Source organism: Oncorhynchus gorbuscha, linkage group LG09 (genome assembly GCF_021184085.1).
Source record: "Oncorhynchus gorbuscha isolate QuinsamMale2020 ecotype Even-year linkage group LG09, OgorEven_v1.0, whole genome shotgun sequence".
Taxonomy (NCBI): Eukaryota; Metazoa; Chordata; class Actinopteri; order Salmoniformes; family Salmonidae; genus Oncorhynchus; species Oncorhynchus gorbuscha.
In genome coordinates, this window is record NC_060181.1 from 80,140,216 (window position 1) to 80,161,251 (window position 21,036).

Here is a 21,036-nt window from a genome sequence, read left to right on the forward strand (position 1 = left end):
ATGTGCCTCTCCGCTTTAGCTGCCTCTATTTCCTCCTTGGGACGGCGATATTCTCCCGGCTGCTCCCAGGGTCCTTGACCGTCTAATTCCTCCTCCCATGTCCAAATCTCCAAATGATGCAGTCTCTCCCATTGCAACTGCTCTTCACGATTAACAGGGAGAGTAGGCTCAGGTCTATTCTCTGACTCAGCCACTCTCTCTCTGCGCTTTCCCCCTTTACCTTCGGTTTTCGCTCTGTATAGCAATGCTTTCCTTCTCGATTCCATACGTGTATAGCCCTCTTCGCATTGCTGTAGGGAATCCCAGGCGGGCTCCTGCACTCGCTCTGGGTCGGCCGCCCACCTGTCGATTTCTTCCCACGTCGTATAATCCCTGCTTCTGCCGTCCATAGCGTCCTCCTTTAGCTCCTGCCAGTTCACACGCTGCTCGGTCTGTGAATGGTGGGTTATTCTGTAATGTGAATGGTGGGTGATTCTGTAATGTAGTTCGTCTGCTGTTAGAAGAGAGTCAGACCGAAATGCAGCGTGTAGGTTACTCATGACTTTTAATGAAGAAAATGCGGTACATGAAATAACTGAAAATACAAAACAACAAACGAGTGAAACTAAATTACAGCCTATCTGGTGACTAACACAAAGACAGGTACAATCACCCACGAAATACAACGCGCACTCAGGCTGCCTAATTACGGTTCCCAATCCGAGACAACGAGAATCAGCTGACTCCAATTAGGAATCGCCTCAGGCAGCCAAGCCTAACTAGACACACCCCTAATAATACACACTCCCAATTAATACAAACCCCAATACGAAATACAACATATAAACCCATGTCACACCCTGGCCTACCCAAACAATTAACAAAACACAAGATACAATGACCAAGGCGTGACAGTTTCAATCTTTCTCGACTATATATAATGATTTCTGGATACAAATAAAGTATTTTAAATGAATGTAGGTAAGCGGGCGTGCGCACATGTGTGTATGTATATGTATATGCACAGTACTAGTCCAACATTTGGACACACCTTCTCATTCAAGGGTTTTTCTTTATTTTTACAATTGTCTACATTGTAGAACAATAGTGAATACTTCAAAACTATGAAATAACACATATAGAATCATGTAGTAACCAAAAAAGTGTTAAACAAATCAAAATATATGTTAAAGTTTAGATTCTTCAAATTAGCCAAGCTTGATGACAGCTTTGCACACACTTGGCATTCTCTCAACCAGCTTCATGAGGTCGTCACCTGGAATGCATTTCAATTAACAGGTGTGCCTTGTTAAAAGTTAATTTGTGGAATTTCTTTCCTTCTTAATGTGTTTGAGCCAATCAGTTGTGTTGTGACAAGGTAGGGGTGGTATACAGAAGAAGCCCTATTTGGTAAAAGACCAAGTACATATAGCAATTACAGCTCAAATAAGTAAAGAGAAACGACAGTCCATGATTACTTTAAGACATGAAGGTCTGTCAATCTGGAAAATGTCAAGAACTTTGAAAGTTTCTTAAAGTGCAGTCGCGAAAACCATCAAGCGCTAAGATGAAACTGTCTCTCATGAGGACCACGACAGGAAAGGAAGGACCAGGGAACCAAATTTGAGATTTTGGTTCCAACCGCCGTGTCTTTGTGAGATGCAGAGTAGGTGAACGGATGATCTCTGCATGTGTGGTTCCCACCATGAAGCATGGAGGAAGAGGTGTAATTGTGTGGGGGTGCTTTGCTGGTGACACTGTCAGTGATATATTTAGAATTCAATGCACACACCAGCACGACGACCACAGCATTCTGTAGAGGTACCCCATCCCATCTGTTTTGCGCTTAGTGGGACAACCATTTGTTTTTCAACAGGACAAAGACCCAAAACACACCACCAGGCTGTGTAAAGTCTATTTGACCAAGAAGAAGAGTGATGGAGTGCTGCATCAGCCTTCACAATCACCTGACCTCAACCCAATTGAGATGGTTTGGATGAGTTGGACAGCAGAGTGAAGGAAAGCAGCCAACAAGTGCTCAGCATATGTGGGAACTCATTCAAGAATGTTGGAAAAGCATTCCAGGTGACCACCTCATGAAGCTGGTTGAGAAAATGCCAATAGTGTTTACTTTGAGGCAAAGGTTGGCTACTTTGAAGAATCTAAAATCGAAAGTATATTTAGATTTGTTAAACACTTTTTGGTCACTACATGATTCCATATGTTTTAGTTTATGGCTTAGATGTCTTCAATATTATTATACAATGTAGAAATTAGTGAAAATAACGAGTAGGTGTGTCCAAACTTTTGAATGGCAGCGTATGTGTGTGTGTTCCCTCGGGTCAGCCATTACCTCTCTATAATCCTGAGATTTTCAACTCAGCTGCTCTCATTGTTAGCAGGAGAAAATACAGAGAGAGAGTACTGCTCTCCCACACTCCTCTACTTCCAACCCAGCCCCTTTATATCCCACACTCCTCTACTTCCAACCCAGTGCCTTTATATCCTACACTCATCTACTTCCCATCCCAGCCCCTTTATATCCCACAATCCTCTACTTCTCAACCCAGCCCCTTTATATCCCACAGTCCTCTACTTCCCAACCCAGCCCCTTTATATCCCACAGTCCTCTACTTCCCAACCCAGCCCCTTTATATCCCACAGTCCTCTACTTCCCAACTCAGCCCCTTTATATCCCACAGTCCTCTACTTCCCAACCCAGCCCCTTTATATCCCACAGTCCTCTACTTCCCAAACCAGCCCCTTTATATCCCACACTCCTCTACTTCCCAACCCAGCCCCTTTATATCCCACAGTCCTCTACTTCCCAACCCAGCCCCTTTATATCCCACACTCCTCTACTTCCCAAACCAGCCCCTTTATATCCCACACTCCTCTACTTCCCAACCCAGCCCCTTTATATCCCACACTCCTCTACTTCCAACCCAGCCCCTTTATATCCCACAAACTCCTATTTCCCAACCCAGCCCCTTTATATCCCACACTCCTCTACTTCCCAACCCAGCCCCTTTATATCCCACACTCTTCTACTTCCCAACCCAGCCCCTTTATATCCCACAGTCCTCTACTTCCCAACCCAGCCCCTTTATATCTCACAGTCCTCTACTTCCCAACCCAGCCCCTTTATATCCCACAGTCCTCTAATTCCCAACCCAGCCCCTTTATATCCCACAGTCCTCTACTTCCCAACCCAGACCCTTTATATCCCACACTCCTCTACTTCCAACCCAGCCCCTTTATATCCCACACTCCTCTACTTCCAACCCAGCCCCTTTATATCCCACACTCCTGTACTTCCAACCCAGCCCCTTTATATCCCACACTCCTCTACTTCCAACCCAGCCCCTGTATATCACACTCCTCTACTTCCAACCCAGCCCCTTTATATCCCACACTCCTCTATATCCCACACTTCTACTTCAACCCAGCCCCTTTATATCCCACAGTCCTCTACTTCCCAACCCAGCCCCTTTACTTTATATCCCCCAGCCCCTTTATATCCCACAGTCCTCTACTTCCCCAACCCAAGCCCCTTTATATCCCACAGTCCTCTACTTCCCAACCCAGCCCCTTTATCCCATCCCACCCAGCCCCTTTATATCCCACTCCTCTACTTCCAACCCAGCCCCTTTATTCCCAACCCAGCCCCTTTATATCCCACACTCCTCTACTTCCCAACCCAGCCCTCCCACACTCCACTTTATATCCCACACTCCTCTACTTCCCAACCCAGCCCCTTTATATCCCACACTCCTCTACTTCCAACCCAGCCCCTTTATATCCCACACTCCTCTACTTCCAACCCAGCCCCTTTATATCCCACACTCCTCTACTTCCCAACCCAGCCCCTTTATATCCCACACTCCTCTACTTCCCAACCCAGCCCCTTTATATCCCACACTCCTCTACTTCCCAACCCAGCCCCTTTATATCCCACACTCCTCTACTTCCCAACTTTATATCTTCCCAACCCAGCCCCTTTATATCCCACACTCCTCTACTTCCCAACCCAGCCCCTTTATATCCCACAGTCCTCTACTTCCCAACCCAGCCCCTTTATATCCCACAATCCTCTACTTCCCAACCCAGCCCCTTTATATCCCAACACTCCTCTACTTCCCAACCCAGCCCCTTTATATCCCACACTCCTCTACTTCCCAACCCAGCCCCTTTATATCCCACACTCCTCTACTTCCAACCCAGCCCCTTTATATCCCACACTCCTCTACTTCCAACCCAGCCCCCACACCTTTAACCCATCCCACACTCCTCTAGCCCCTTTATATCTTCCTTCCCAACCCAGACCCTTTATATCCCACAGCCCCTTTATATCCCACACTCTCTACTTCCCCAACCCAGCCCCTTTATATCCCATCTTCCAACCCCACACTTTATATCCCACAGTCCTCTACTTCCCAACCCAGCCCCTTTATATCCTCTACTTCCCAACCCAGACCCTTTATATCCCCCAACCCAGCCCCTTTATATCCCACACTCTCTACTTCCCAACCCAGCCCCTTTATATCCCACACTCCTCTACTTCCCAACCCAGCCCCTTTATATCCCAACCCAGCCCCTTTATATCCCACACTCCTCTACTTCCCAACCCAGCCCCTTTATATCCCACAGTCCTCTACTTCCCAACCCAGCCCCTTTATATCCCACACTCCTCTACTTCCCAACCCAGCCCCTTTATATCCCACACTCCTCTACTTCCCAACCCAGCCCCTTTATATCCCACACTCCTCTACTTCCAACCCAGCCCCTTTACATCCCACACTTAGCTACTTCCCAACCCAGACCCTTTATATCCCACACTCCTCTACTTCCAACCCAGCCCCTTTATATCCCACACTTCCTCTTTACTTTCCTACTTCCAACCCAGCCCCCGACAGTCCTCTACTTCCAACCCAGCCCCTGTATATCCCACACTCCTCTACTTCCAACCCAGCCCCTTTATATCCCACGCTCCTCTACTTCCAAACCAGCCCCTTTATATCCCACACTCCTCTACTTCCTACCCAGCCCCTGTATATCCCACACTAATACCCTACTCCCGCTCTCTCTTTTCCCCTCTCTCTCTCTCCTCTCTCTCCCCCGCTATCTCTCGCCCTCTCTCTAACCATCTCTTTCTCTCTCTACCCCTCTTTTTCTCTCTTTCCCCCTCTCTCTCTCTTTCCCTCTATCTTTCTCACTCTCTGCCACTGTGTACTCTCTGTTCAGGGCCAAATAGCATTCTGCTCTGTTTTTTTGTAAATTCTTGCCAATGTGTCAAGTAACTATATTTTTCTTTTCTCGTGATTTGGTTGGGTCTAATTGTGTTGCTGTCCTGAGGCTCAGTGGGTCTGTTTGTGTTTGTGAATAGAGCCCCAGGACCAGACGGCTTAGGTGGCTCTTCTTAGGGAATTGCTTCCTATTAGGTGGTTGTAGAATTTAATGTCTATTTTCTGTATTTTGATCATTAGTGGGTGTCGGCCTAATTCTGCTCTGCATGCATTGTTTCGGGTTTTGCGTGTGAATTCTTGGTTGGTGAGCGGACCCCAGACCTCACAACCATAAAGGGCAATGGGTTTTATAACCAAGTATTTGTTAGCCTGACGTTTAGGCCGAGGTATGTATCATTTTTTGTGTGCTCCAGGGCAACGGTGTCTAGATGGAATTTGTATTCGTGATCCTGGCACCTTGTTTGGAACACCATCATTTTTGTCTCTTTCTCTCCCCTTCACTCTCTCTCCCTCTCTCTCTCCCTTTCCCTCTCTCTCTCTCACTCTCTCCCCTTCACCTCTCTCGCTCGCTCTCTCTCTCTCTCCCCTTCACACACTCTCCCTCTCCCTCTCTCTCTCTCTCTACCCCTATCTCTCTCTCTCCCTCTCTCTGTCTCTCTCTCTCTCTGTCCTCTTTTATTCCCTTCCTCTCATTATTTTCTAATTCTCTACTCCCTATCTTCATTCTCTTACTTTCTCTGCAGTCTCCTCCCTCCTTGATCCCCCTTCCTCCCCTCTCACTGTCTCCCACCCCCCTCTCCTCCATGCTATATACAAACTCACAAATAAACTTGGGCATAAGTGTGATGGATTCTTTGTGGCGGAGGCGGAGCACTGTCTGTGCGCTATGCAGCGAGGCCCGGGCTCACTGAGCCACGACAATATGTTTTATGAAATAGAACATTCATAGCATAAATCTGCAGACTCACAATCCCCAGCGAGTCTGTTCTATTCCATTATGCTAATGAGCCCGTCTCTCTGTACGTGTCACTCCTGGGGATTTATGGCAGGGAGGCAGACATTTCTAACGAAGGTACGCTGCCTGCTTCCCAGCCCTCTGCTCTGATCTGCTCTGGACTATACACTGCTAGGTCCATATGCCAGAGACATTTATAACTAATGTATGACTGCCTGCTCCTAGCTCTCTGCTCTGCTTTGGAGTTTGGAAGGGTAGTGGAGGAAGTGTCATGATAGCATGTGTAGGCTAACACACACACACACACACACACACACACACACACACACACACACACACACACACACACACACACACACACACACACACACACACACACACACACACACACACACACACACACACACACACACACACACACACACACACACACACACACACACACACACACACACACACACACACACACACACACACACACACACACAGCCACACACACTCACACAAACAGTACTGACGACACACACACACAAGTTGTATACCGTCATAGACAAGGAAACGTTCACACACCCACTTCCTGTGTGAAGTGAAGTGTTTTGACCTTCCTTAGGTCAGCGTACGCCGTGCAGCAGTCATAATGATCCCCTCCAGGTGTTGCCCTCAGAGACGCGATTGGCGACAACCAATAGGTAGTGTGACGCACGCAACGGCACTCTCACGAACTACCCAGACCCTTTCTCCGCTCCCTCTTTCTCCTGTTGCCACTGTTCTATTTCTCTCCATCCGTCTTTCCCACTCGGAAGCTCCGTTCCCAGCATTTGCATTTAAATTGGAAAGAAAAGTGAGTAATTGTATAATTCCTGGTGAATATCCACTATCCATCCTCTGACTATACCACAAGACCCTTCCCCAATGAGGCCTCCCACACAAGCAGAGGAGAGGACAACCAATTCACAGGATGAGCGGAAGTGTGTGTGGTGTGCGCACCCTGAGAGGCCGGGAGAAAACAATGATCGTCGCACCACTGTGGGCTCACCATTTGTCAAGTAATGAGTCAATTACATGTACAGTATGTGGGGACGCCAACCCTGATAGGTGAGCAAACAGGAAGTCCCAACTGAATGGCCGTGGGTGGGTGGGCTTGCATTGTCTGGGTGCATGCCCACTCCCACACACTGCTTATGTCACATCATGTATGTGTTAGTGGAGATGTGAGGACGTCACAGAGGAAGTGTGTCTGATATCTGTCAGGAACACACACTGGCTGATGCTCCTGCTGTGTGACATGACAGGCATTCATTTCCGTCAACACCTCTGAAAGGAAAGCCTGAGCTCAGAATTCTGCTGACTAACAGCAAGCTACCTCCTGTTCACATTCACTACATTCTCTACCAAATAAAACCATGAAGCAAATCAAATTGTATTTGTCACATGCGTAGTAAACAACAGGTGTAGAATAACAGTGAAATGCTTACTTACGGGCCCTTCCCAACAATGCAGACAGAGAGAAAATAATAAAATATAAAACTAATAACACTAGAAATAAATACTCAATGAATAACAATAACTTGCCTATATACACATGGTACCAGTACCGAGTTGATGTGAAGGGTTACGAGATAATTGAGGTAGATATGTAAATATAGGCAGGGATAAAGGGACTTGGCAACAGGATCTATAATAAACAGTAGCAGCAGCATACAGTGCATTCAGAAATTATTCAGATCCCTTGATTTTTTCAAAATGTTGTTTACGTTTCAGCTTTATTCCTAAATGGAAAAATAAAAAAATGCTCAGCAATCTACACACAATACCCCATAATGACAAATTGAAAACAGGTTTTTGAAAATGTATTAAAAATATGTATTAAAAATATGAAATTAAAATACCTTATTTACATAAGTATTCAGACCCTTTATTCAGACTCAACATTGAGCTAAGGTGCATTCAGTTTTCATTGATTATTCTTGAGTCCACCTGTGGTAAATTCAGTTGAATTTTGGACATGTTTTGGAAAGGAACACAACTGTCTATATAACGTCCCACAGTTGACAGTGCATGTCAGAGCAAAAACTAAGCCATGAGGTCGAAGGAATTGTCCGTAGAACTCCGACACAGGATTGTGTCGAGGCACAGACCTGGGGAAGGGTGCCACAAAATTTCTGCAGCATTGAAGGTCCCCAAGAACACAGTGGCCTCCATCATTATTAAATGGAAGATGTTTGGAACCACCAAGACTCTTCCTAGAGCTGACCGGCTGGCCAAACTGAGCAATCAGCTGAGAAGGGACTTGGTCAGGGAACCCGATGGTGACTCTGACAGAGCTTTAGAGTTCCTCTGTTCCTCTGTTGAGATGGGAGAACCTTCCAGAAGGACAACCATCTCGGCAGCACTCCACCAATCAAACCTCTATGGTAGAGTGGCCAGACGGAAGCCACTCCTCAGTAAAAGGCAGCCCTCTTGGAATTTGCTAAAAGGCTCCTAAAGGACTCTCAGACCCAGAGAAACAAGATGCTCTGGTCTGATGAAACTAAGATTGAATTCTTTGGCCTGAATGTCAAGAGTCACGTCTTGAGGAAACCTGGCACCATCCCTACGGTGAAGCATGGTGGCGGCAGCATCATGCTGTGGCGATGTTTTCATGCGGCAGGGAAACTGGATCAAGCGAAAGATGAACAGCATAAAGTATAGAAAGACCCTTGATGAAAACCTGCTCCAGAGCGCTCAGGACCTCAGACTGGAGCGAAAGTTCACCTTTCAACAGGACAACGACATTAAGCACAGTCAAAAATACCCAGCAGGAGTGGCTCAGAAACAAGTCTTTGAATATCCTTGAGTGGCCTAGCCAGAGTGGCCCACTTGCACTAGGTCAGACATTTCTGGAGACTCGAAAATAGCTATGCAGCAACGCTCCCCATTCAACCGGACAGAGCTTGAGAGGATCTGCAGAGAATAATGGGAGAAACTCCCCAAATACAGGTGTGCCAAGCTTGTGACATTATATCCAAGAAGACTCAGTGCTGTAATCGCAGCCAAAGGTGCTTTAACAAAATACTGAATAAAGCATATGAATACTTACGTAAATGTCATATTTGATTTTTTAAATTTGGTTAAATATATTAGCAACTATTTAACTATTCAACTATAACTACTTAACTAACTATTTATCAGTCTTATCGCATGGGTGTAGAAGCTGTTCAAGTTGGTTCCAGACTTGGTGCATCGGTACCGCTTGCTTTGCCTTTGCAGTAGCAGAGAGAACAGTCTTTGACTTCTTTGGCTTTTTAGTGCCTTCATCTGACACTGCCTGGTATAGAGTGATTTACTGGGCGGTACACACTACCCTCAGTAGCGCCTTGCGGTCAGATGCCAAGCAGTTGCCGTACCAAGCGGTGATGCAGCCAGTCAAGATGCTGTCAATGGTGCATCTGTAGAACATTTAGAGGATCAGAGGGGCCCATTCCGAATCTTTTCAGTCTCCTGAGGGGGAAGAGGCGTTGTCGTGCCTTCTTCACGACTGTGTTGGTGTGTATGGACCATGATAATTGCTTAGTTTTCTGGACACCGAGGAACTTGAAGCACTCGACTCGCTCGACATCTTATCAAAGTGTTCAATGCTATTTCAAGTTCAATTAATACCAGCTCCACATAGGCATATATTAACACAAACATACACAGTAGTTCCAAGTCATCGCACACGTAATGTGCCTGTAAGCCATCGCCACGTCGGGACACTATGTGTGTTTATATGTTTTGTGTTGATTTATTCTTCAACATTCAAATCATTCCCTACTCAAACGCTTTCAAATCCGTATCATCTTCAGGAGTTAATTGTTTGGTTACCTCTTTCAATTGTCTTCATTTTGATTAGTTCCGTTTTGCCTGGCAGGTCACACTTCAGGTGTACCAAATGAGTTATTGCTCAAACCTGTGTATAAAACAGGGCCCGGTTTCCCAAAAGCATTTTAAGGCTAAGTTCATTGTTAGAACCTTCATAGGAGCATCTTTAAATATCTGAGCTGTTTCCCAAAGTCATCGTTATAAACTTGAAAACGCTGGTGATCTAACGCCTGCCTGTGGGCGTGATCTAACGCCTGCCTGCTGGTGATCTAACGCCTGTGGGTCACTAAGTGGTCGTTGGATGCTTTTTTTGCCCAGAAGATCTCCGCTAATCCAGATATCTGTAACTTCAGAACAACAGTTTACTACAAATATGAAGTTGACTATGTCTTTCCAATTGATACAAACAGGTGACCTATAAAAATATGCTTCAAATGAAAACTGAGATGACTGCATTAAAAGATAACCATCAGCCTATAGGTGTTATTAATCATATATGTTCAATAGAACCAGATTTATGTTGTTATTTGTAGGCTACTGTCTGTGACTTGGCTCAATATATATGTAGCCTAACATGTGCACAATGATGTGCCAAATCTGTGATTTACTGCATTTTTGGGGGGTAAGCATTAGAATAAGCTTCCTCAATATTTGCAGCCGTAGGTGTTAATATCTCTATAGGAGCTGTTCCATCGTCAGTATTGTGAAATAATTCTAATGTTAACTTAAGGAAAGGTTTGAACGGAGAAAGCTGATCTGATTCTTTCGATCCTATCAGTAGTGACACATGCTCCAATGAAGCACTGAGCGACCGTTCTCTCTGCATGGTGTTTTGGGAAACACGTTACATCTTTGGCCATTATAGGAAATATGCACCTTTTAAGTCAGGAAAGCGAGCCCACGTGTGTTCAGTATGTTCTAGATAGACATGTCTGAAAGGTGAGGTTGTTTATAACACCTTTGAACTGCCAATCTGTTTTGTTGTTTTATCTTGCTCTATTGCACAATAAATGAAGTATTTTGATACCATTTTTAAAGCATTTGAGAGGACAAGGCTCCTAACCCTAACCTTAACCCCTAACCCTAACCCCTAGCCTAGCTAACATTAGCCAGCTAGATAACGCTAGCGTTAGCCACATAGCCACTCCTAGCTAACGTTAGCCACAGAAATTAAATTCTTACATATTGCACGAATTGCAATCCATAACATATGATACAATATGAATTATGGACATCCACAAATTAATACATAGCATATGAAACGAAACATATCATACTAAATGGAGGTTCTCAGATGTACGTACAAAATAATACAAAATGCTCTAAGACAGGTGTAGAATTTACCTTTAACTGTACTTACAAGCCCTTTTCCTACAATGTAGAGAGAATCCGCACCAAAAAATAGGAAAAGGCTGGCGTTTTCTATCAGACCTCAATATGTATTTCAAAGGCTTGGGTCCTCTGAAAAAACTGCACATTTGGCAGTCTTTTATTTGCTGATTGTCAAAGCTTGCCTTGAAAGCTTGCCTTGGAGCAATATTTACCTTGATCTTGGGGGGATTGGGGAGTGTGTGTGGGGATTTGGTTGGGGGGGATCTCCTCTTGAACACTACACACACCCTGTCTGCTCTAAACACACTTACAGAAAAACAAACTACCTCTAAAAAGTAATATAAAAGATTTCATCTGGTAATATCGACCAAACCTAACATACTTTGAATATAAATCAAATCTCCGGGCTGAAGCCTAAATTAAGCTACCTCTTCCACAACTCAGACACATAAATCATGCATTGATTCTATTGGAGATTTGAATGGAAAGTCATGTGCATCTTTTCAACATAGTCTGCATTAAAGCACGGAACCTAAATTAACTGAATCTCTACCTCTGCTATTCAGTATTGTCTACAGTATGATATGACTGTTATCCATATCATATACATGCTGGTGGAGTAGCCACATTCCTCCCACTAAGTGGTTCTGCCTCCAAGCCTTTTCATACCCAACACTTCTCTTCCCCTTTTAATATGCTGGAAGGATGGGTTCCGCAATGCTTTTTTACCCTGTATCACTAATTAATGAAGGAGCTAAGAGGCCTGTCTCATGGGTGCTGATCAATGCTGAATCCCTAAAAATGGTGTGTGTGTCCTTCCTGTCTGGGGTTCAGACAAGTCTATAACCATAAGCGGGGTCACTATTTCGTAAAGGCTGAACTAAAGACCTACTCTACACAAACCGTAAACATGTGTGTATGGGGGGTGGGTATACTGTATACTATTTGTCCTCATTAACCGTAGAGTCATGAGATGTTTAATGGGTCTGACATTCACTATCATATATTCAGACAGACAGTGTATTATGATGTTGTCAAAGTGAATACATTTCATCTCCATGTCTCAGGGTGGTTCTGCTCAATTTAACCCCTTCTCTCTCTACCGTACCACACGGTCTTCCGGTCCTCTCTCTCATCTTCTCTTCCCCATATATTTTCTCTCTCCATATCCCTTCCTTTCCTTCTCTTTTAACAGGACTGTATCCTTCACTCTAGGGAGAGGGCTGGAGTTAGTGTTTTCATGTTCATCTCTCACTCTGTTTTTTAGGACGGGCCAAGAAATCACATTTCGGCTATTTCCAGGCTCTTTCAAATCCTTAAACATGAACAATTATTTCCAACAATTTATTGGGTTAATTGGGAGTTATTTCTGAAACACCTGAGACACCTGAAACCCCACCTCTTTAAGGAATACCTAGGATAGGATAAAGTAATCCTTCTCACCCCCCCCCCCTTAAAATATGTAGATGCACTATTGTAAAGTGGCTGTTCCACTGGATGTCATAAGGTGAATGCACCAATTTGTAAGTCGCTCTGGATAAGAGCGTCTGCTAAATGACTTAAATGTAAATGTAAATGTAAATTTCAGTTTTATTTGAAACATGTTTCAGATATTATTTTATACACTGTCATATTTTCTTTATCCAAAGCAGAATTCTCACTTAGGGGCTGATGAGACATTAATACGCTATATTCCTCAATAAATCAATAGTTAGGTATCATTGATTTAAAAGTTCAAAACGGATGTACCAATCCAAGATTGCCTCTTTAATCATAGTCAAAATATAGTTCAAGGTTTAAAGATCAAAGTTACTAACGCTAAGAGAACTGGTTATCACTCCCCAAACACACATAAACACACAGGCAGAGAATAGGGTAGCATCAAAAACAAGAAAGATCCCCACATCAGAGAGAATCTGTACAGTACTAGCCTGTGTATTACTGCTTGAGAGTAAGTCAAATCTTAATCATTGAAACAGAATAATAGACAGCATGTGTGTCTGATTGTAAACGTGCACGTTTGTGCATGTGTTTGAGTGTGCTGCCAGGGTGTTAAGATTGCTACAAACGCCGCACATGCATGTGCAAGGGCGGAGTCGTTTTGGGGGCAGTGCGCACTATTGTCCACATCATCTTTGCATTCCAGCCAGAGAGGAAGTCTGCGTTGTGTAATATGTATTTCTGTAACATATACACTAGGAGTCAGGAAGCAGGTGCAGAAGGTGAGTTTAATAATGAGAATGAAATACGATGCTACTGGTGACAGAGGTCAGGCGCAGGAGAGCGGAAACTGATTTACAACGGTTGTGTTTAATCGCCATAAACCACCGTAAACAGAACAATACAATAAATGGGTCAAACAAAACCCGGTAAACACCAGCATACCGTGCACAAGCACTACAACAAACAATTACTGACAAGGACATGAGGGGGAACAGAGGGTTAAATACACAACATTAAATACACAACAGGTGTGATGGAAGACAAGACAAAACCAATGTAAAATGAAAAGTGGATCGGCGATGGCTAGAAGGTCGGTGACGTCGACCGCCGAAAGCCGCCCGAACAAGGAGAGGGACCAACTTCTGCGGAAGTCGTGACAGAGAATAAGCAGATAAATAAAACAAAACAAGCGTACTGAACGGGATCAAAACCAATACTGCCTGAAGACAGGCTACTGAGGCTACTAATAGGCTACTAATCATGGTAATGATGAAGTTCAGGTGTGCATAAAGATGGGATGCAGGTGTGCATAATGATGGTTGACATGAACGCGTAATGTGGGTTGCCAGGACCGGTGGTTAGTAGACCTGCAACGTTGAGCATGTGACAATTTCTATGAATTGTCCTTTGCTAGAGCCTGAAGAGCAAGAGCTTCCTACAGGGGCTTGCGAAAGTATTTACCCCCATTGGCATTTTTTTTATTTTGTTGCCTTACAACCTGAAATTAAAAATAGATATTTGGGGGGTTTGTATCATCTGATTTACACAAATATTTTTTACTATGAAACATCAATAAAAAACACAAAAAAACAGATACCTTGAGCGTGCATAAGTATTCACCCCCCCCCCAAAAAAAAGTCAATACTTTGTAGAGCCACCCTTTGCAGCAGTTACAGCTGCAAGTCTCTTGGGGTATGTCTCTATAAGCTTGGCACATCTAGTCACTGGGATTTTTGCCGATTCTTCAAGCCAAGTTGGATGGGTTATTGGCCTGCTGGAAGGTGAATCTCCATCCCAGTCTCAAATCTCTGGAAGACTAAAACAGGTTTCCCTCATGAATTTCCATGTATTTAGCACCATCCATCATTCATTCAATTCTGACCAGTTTCCCTGTCCCTGCCGATGAAAAACTTCTCGGGTGGTGTTCTCGGGGTGATGAGAGGTGTTGGGTTTGCGCCAGACATAGCATTTTCCTTGATGGCCAAAAACCTCAATTCTAGTCTCATCTGACCAGAGTACCTTCTTCCATATGTTTGAGGAGTCTCCCAGATAACTTTTGGCCAACACCAAATGTGTTTGCTTATTTTTTTTTTTGAAGCAAAGCGTGCTTCTACACCTGCATTGCTTGCTGTTTGGGGTTTTAGGCTGGGTTTCTGTACAGCACTTTGAGATATCAGCTGATGTACAAAGGGCTATATAAATACATTTGATTTGATTTGATTAGCTACTCCAATCTCCTCTGTGGAGCTTGGCAGCTACTTCAGGTTTATCTTTGGTCTCTTTGTTGCCTCTGATGAATACCCTCCTTGCCTGGTCTGTGAGTTTTGGTGGGCGGCCCTCTCTTGGCAGGTTTGTTGTGGTGACATATTCTTTCCATTTAAAAAAAAATAGTTTAATGGTGCTCCGTGGGATGTTCAATGTTTCTGATATTTTTATAACCCAACCCTGATCTGTACATCTCCACAACTTTGTCCTGAAGTGTTTAGAGAGCTCTTTGGTCTTCATGGTGCCGCTGGCTAGGTGGTGCCCCCTGCTTAGTGGTGTTACAGACTATGGGGCCTTTCAGAACAGGTGTATATATATTGAGACCATATTACACTTAGATTGCGCACAGGTGGACTTCGTTCTGAAGGTAATTGGTTGCACTAGGTCTTATTTAGGGGCTTCAAAGTACTTGTTTTCATTTCACTTGACCAATTTGGACTTTTTGTGTATGTCCAATAGATGAAATCCAAATAAAAATATATTTAAATTAAAGGTTGTAATGCAACAAAATAGGAAAAAGGCGAACGGAGAATCCATCAATCATCTCCATGAAAAAAATCCAGCACTGTACTCTGGACTCACTGGACTCACACCAGCTTGTTTCTACTTTGCGTCAGGGGCTAGGCTTTCATATACTGTAATTTGTAAGCCATTTAATACCACATTAATATTAACCGTCCCCAAATCCATTTTCTGACTTCCATCTTGTGGTAACTTCGTAATAAAAATATAAGCGCTACTTTTCTGTAATCATTTGCTGCATTTTGAACACAAACTGTGCAATAAACGTAAATAAACAAAAACAAACTCAGGAACCATATATGTGTTTATTTGTATGAGTTTATTTCTTATAGATAAATGTTACAGCATTACAATTTATGGCGTACACGTCTTCATATATACCCCGTTTATCATGAATTTTATCACAGGAATGTTTTTGTTGGGGATTTGACTGTTACACATGAACATCTGATACACTTTATCTTGTTTGTTATGATGATTTCATTTGAAAAAGTATAGACTTTATGGGCTGGTATGAAGAGTGACACCCTTATGTGGTCGGGAGGGAGATGCAGGAATCTTCTCACGAAGCAAGTTCGGCTCCCAACTCATTGCAGGCCAGCTGCCAAGGTCAGAGTCCTTGCCGGGGACCCAAACACCAAGCCCAGATGTCTTCAAAGGAGATGAGGCATTTTCTCTGATGGTAAATTTCACCATGAGGCCAATGGTGACTTTGAAAACGTGCAGACTTTAATGGCTGTGATAGGAGAAAAGTGAGGATGGATCAACAACATTGTAGTTACTCCACAATAATAACATACATGACAGAGTGAAAATAAGGTTGTAAAATATGTTACAAAACATACAACCTGTTTGCAATAAGGCACTAAAGTAAAACTGCAAAAGAATGTAACAAAGAAAGTCTTGTTATGTCCTGAATAAAAATCCAACATCACTGGGTACTTTCAAGCATGGTGGCGGCTGCAGGACAATAACTTAAAACACAAGACCAAATATCGTTGGAATTGTTTACAAAGATGACATTGAATGTTTCTGAGAGGGCTAGTTACAATTTTGACTTAAATCGGCTTGAAAATCTATGGCAAGACAGTATATAGCTGTACCGACTTTACAGAATAATAAAGTGCAAAAATTGTACACTCCAGGTGTGCAAAGCTGTTAGAGACTTACTCAGGAAGTCTCACAGCTGTAAATGCTGCCAAAGGTGATTCCAGCATGTATTGACTCAGGGGTGTAAATACTTACGTAATTTGAATATTTCTGTATTTATTTTTCCATAAATTTGCAAAAATATCTAAAAACTTGTTTTTACTTTGTCATTATGGGGTATTGTGTGTAGCAGGGTGAGAGAAACATTAATTTTAATATAAAATAAATAACAAATTCAGGCTTGTAACACAACAAAATGTGGAATAAGTCAAGGGGTATGAATAATTTCTACACATTTGTTACGGTACATGTTTGATAGCCTTCGTGTTTTTGTTCACTACTAATGGAAATGGTTCTTTTATTTAAAGATTCTTCTGGCCTTGATGACGCCAAGAAGATCTACAACTACCGCTGCTCAAGAGCCAGAATAATTTCCGAGAACTGCTTTGGGATCCTTGCTGCAAGATAGTGGACAGTGGGACAAGCCCGTGAGGTTGCCCCAGAGAAAGCTGAGACCATTGTGGCCAAGGCCTGCGAAGCCTTCTACAACTACTTTTGCACCACAGACACTACAGCCACTGACAACACAGTCATCAACACAGTTCATCCACCCCACGTTTGTTGACCACTCCACACCCACTGGAGACCTGCGTACAGTAGAGTAGAGTCAGGTGGTACAAGGAGCAGCTGGTCGAGTGTTTTAGTTTTTAGTTTAGTTTAGTTTATTTTATTTTTACAGGGACAGTGCACATTAATCAACGTTTCAGTAAAAGTGCCGGTTTTAGCCAGCCGGCTAATTTTCAACCGCAGTCCCTGGGCAGGTTATTAAAAACAATTACAATATAGACAATAGCACCATAGAACAAGCAAGACATAGCAACATAGGACAAGCAAGACATAGCATACAGACAGAGCAACATAGAACAACATAGAGTGTCTTTCCAGGGTGTTGCCATCTCACGTGGCACCCTACACTCATAGAAAAAAAGGTGCTATTTAGAACCTAAAATGATTCTTCGGCTGTTTCCATAGGAGAACCCTTTAAATAACCCTATTTGTTTCAAGGAAGAACCCTTTACACAGAGGGCTTCACATTGAACCCAAAAGAGTTCTACCTGGAACCAAAAAAGGTTCTACCTGGGACCAAAAAGTGTTATCCCATGGGGACAGCCGAAGACACCTTTTTTTTGTACGGTAAATGTGCGCACATATGTTCTCTTCATCTGGTTGATGACTGTTTATATGTCATGTTGTGAGCAACACACTTGGTTTTTGTCACGATCGTTTAAAGATGGATAGCTCCAAGGTGCAGCATGGTAGGCGTACATTTTACTGTTTTAAATGACACCGGAAAAAAATAAAAAACAAACGTAATGCTACATGCAGTGCAGAAAGCAACTACACACAAACAAGATCCCACAAACTAAAGGTGGAAAAAAGGCTGCTTAAGTATGATTCCCAATCAGAGACAACGATAGACAGCGGCCTCTCATTGGGAACCATACCCAGCCAACAAAGAAATAGAAAAACTAGAATGCCCACTGAAATCACACCACGACCTAACCAAATAGAGAAATAAAAAGTCTCTCCAAGGTCAGGGCGTGACAGTACCCCCCCCCCCAAATGTGAGGACTCTGGCTGCAAAACTTGACTCTATGGGGGAGGGTCCGGAGGGCATCGAGCCTCAGTGGCGTAGACCCCGCTCCGCTCGCTGATCCCTCCGCTTCTGTGGACCGGACCATGGACTGTTGCCAGAGGAACTGGACCGTCGCCGGAGGCTCTAGACCGCAAACTATCGCCGGAGGCTCTGGACCGCAGACCGTCGCCGGAGGCTCTGGACCGCACACCATCGCCGGAAGCTCTGGACCGCAGACCGTCGCCGGGGGCTCTGGATCGCACACCATCGCCGGAAGCTCTGGACCGCAGACCATCGCCAGAGGCTCTGGACTGCCGAATGTCACTGGAGACTCTGGACTGCAGACTGTCGCTGGAGACTCTGGACCTTGGATCGTCTCTGGAGGCTCTGGGCCATGGATCATCACTGGAGGCTCCGGGCCATGGATCATCACTGGAGGCTTCGTGCCATGGATCATCACTGGAGGCTTCGTGCCATGGATCATCACTGGAGGCTCCGGGCCATGGATCATCACTGGAGGCTCCGGTCCATGGATCATCACTGGAGGCTTTGGGCCATGGATCATCACTGGAGGCTTTGGGCCATGGATCATTTTTCTTTTATTTAAATGACACCAAAAAGATATATATATAAAACGAACGTAAAGCTACATGCAGTACAGAGAGCAACTACACACAAACACGATCCCACAAACTAAAGGTGGAAAAAAGGCTGCCTAAGTATGATACCCAATCAGAGACAACGATAGACAGCTGCCTCTGATTGGGAACCATACCCGGCCAACAAAGAAATAGAAAAACTAGAATGCCCACCCCAATCACACCCCGACCTAACCAAATAGAGAAATAAAAATGCTCTTTAAGGTCAGGGCTTGACAGTTTTGCTGATTGGATTTAGCTGTTTTTCTTATTTACTCATCACAATAAAGACTACCATAATGACAGTCACTCAGCTGTCTTCCTCTTCTGGCCAAAATAACTGATTTTATAAATATCTCAATCTAATTAACACACACACACCACAGTGTCTGTTTTCAGATGTTTGAACTAGCCCTGCTACTCATTATGATAACACCACAGTGTCTGTTTTCAGATGTTTGAACTAGCCCTGCTACTCATTATGATAACACCACAGTGTCTGTTTTCAGATGTTTGAACTAGCCCTGCTTCTCATTGTGATAACACCACAGTGTCTGTTTTCAGATGTTTGAACTAGCCCTGCTACTCATTGTGATAACACCACAGTGTCTGTTTTCAGATGTTTGAACTAGCCCTGCTACTCATTGTGATAACACCACAGTGTCTGTTTTCAGATGTTTGAACTAGCCCTGCTTCTCATTGTGATAACACCACAGTGTCTGTTTTCAGATGTTTGAACTAGCCCTGCTACTCATTATGATAACACCACAGTGTCTGTTTTCAGATGTTTGAACTAGCCCTGCTACTCATTGTGATAACACCACAGTGTCTGTTTTCAGATGTTTGAACTAGCCCTGCTTCTCATTGTGATAACACCACAGTGTCTGTTTTCAGATGTTTGAACTAGCCCTGCTACTCATTATGATAACACCACAGTGTCTGTTTTCAGATGTTTGAACTATCCCTGCTACTCATTATGATAACACCATGCACAATGTGTCCCATCCAGAAAAGAGGTGATTTCATGTTATAACTAGGTCTGCTACACATAAGATCACAAACACACACTATACGAAAGGTCTAGGCTGCATGACAAGACTACATACCGTATCTGGCGACGTTTTACGTAAACACGAAGCCAAACCAGTCGTCGGACGACTGGCGGGACTCACACACCAGTGGCTTCCCCACTCCTCTTCTCCTTTAGTCTATTCAGATTGCGAACATACCGAGTCCAATGTTTCTTTGATATTGGTATCAGTGTTCAAATGTCGCTTCTTCCGCTTCTTGTGTGTGTTTTCCGAAAGACAACGACATGGAAAGGTTGCGGAGGTGCTTGTATTACCTCACCAGCTCGCCCAGACTCTTCTCAAATCTGAACAGAAACAGACAGAATTGCTTGTAGCAAATCTTGAAATAAAAGCACAAAAAAGGAACCTTTTGAGTAGAATAGCAAGTAGTAGCAGCAAAGTAGTATTACGTCCCAAATTGTTTGCACATTTATATCAGAACGGATACTAGAAAAGATGTGATGTAGACACAGGGGCAGGACTTCCGTTGCAAAACTCACTCAAAACTGCCCCTCGGGCCCGTTGTTAGATTTCCTGGTCCAATGTTAGCGGCGAGGGTTGCTACTCAAGGGACACTAAGGAGGTGGACTGAGACAATTATGGAGTGGGGTCCACGTCCAGCGCCAGAGCCGCCACCGCGGACAGATGCCCACCCGGACCCTCCCCTATAGGTTTAGGTTGTGCGTTCGGAGTCCGCACCTTGGGGGGGGTTCTGTCACGTTCTGTCCATCGCTCGTATGTGTTTTCCTTGTTTTAGTGTTGGTCAGGATGTGAGCTGGGTGGGCATTCTATGTTGTGTGTCTGGTTTGTCTATTTCTATGTTTGGCCTGATATGGTTCTCAATCAGAGGCAGGTGTTAGTCATTGTCTCTGATTGGGAACCATATTTAGGTAGCCTGTTTTGTGTTGGGTTTTGTGGGTGATTGTTCCTGTCTCTGTGTTTGCACCAGAGAGGACTGTTT

At 44.0% G+C, this 21,036-nt stretch overlaps 2 protein-coding genes across 3 annotated transcripts in view; both read right to left on the reverse strand.

The window, feature by feature from the left end:
- LOC124044457 (transmembrane protein FAM155A-like) overlaps nt 1-21,036 on the reverse strand; it is a 349,689-nt gene that overhangs the window by 78,159 nt on the left and 250,494 nt on the right. The gene's annotated exons all lie outside the window — the stretch shown is intronic.
- Nucleotides 15,930-20,711, reverse strand: LOC124044142 (extensin-1-like). Of its 2 annotated transcripts, XM_046363628.1 has the most exons (3): nt 20,576-20,711; nt 20,112-20,380; nt 18,288-18,963 (listed from the first exon to the last, which is right to left on the reverse strand). In XM_046363628.1, exon 3 carries the CDS (start codon nt 18,957-18,959, stop codon nt 18,291-18,293), a length of 669 nt encoding a protein of 222 aa, XP_046219584.1. In that variant the 5' UTR covers nt 18,960-18,963; nt 20,112-20,380; nt 20,576-20,711; the 3' UTR covers nt 18,288-18,290. The 2 variants fall into 2 exon arrangements, 1 of the variants encoding a protein (XP_046219584.1); XR_006840437.1 differs by lacking the exons at nt 18,288-18,963; nt 20,576-20,711 and adding an exon at nt 15,930-16,318 and having other exon boundaries at nt 20,112-20,543.

Bases quoted from the DNA above. Each gene is read 5' to 3' on its own strand.
- LOC124044142 (XM_046363628.1), bottom strand. From the start codon at position 18,959: ATGATCCATGGCCCAAAGCCTCCAGTGATGATCCATGGCCCAAAGCCT.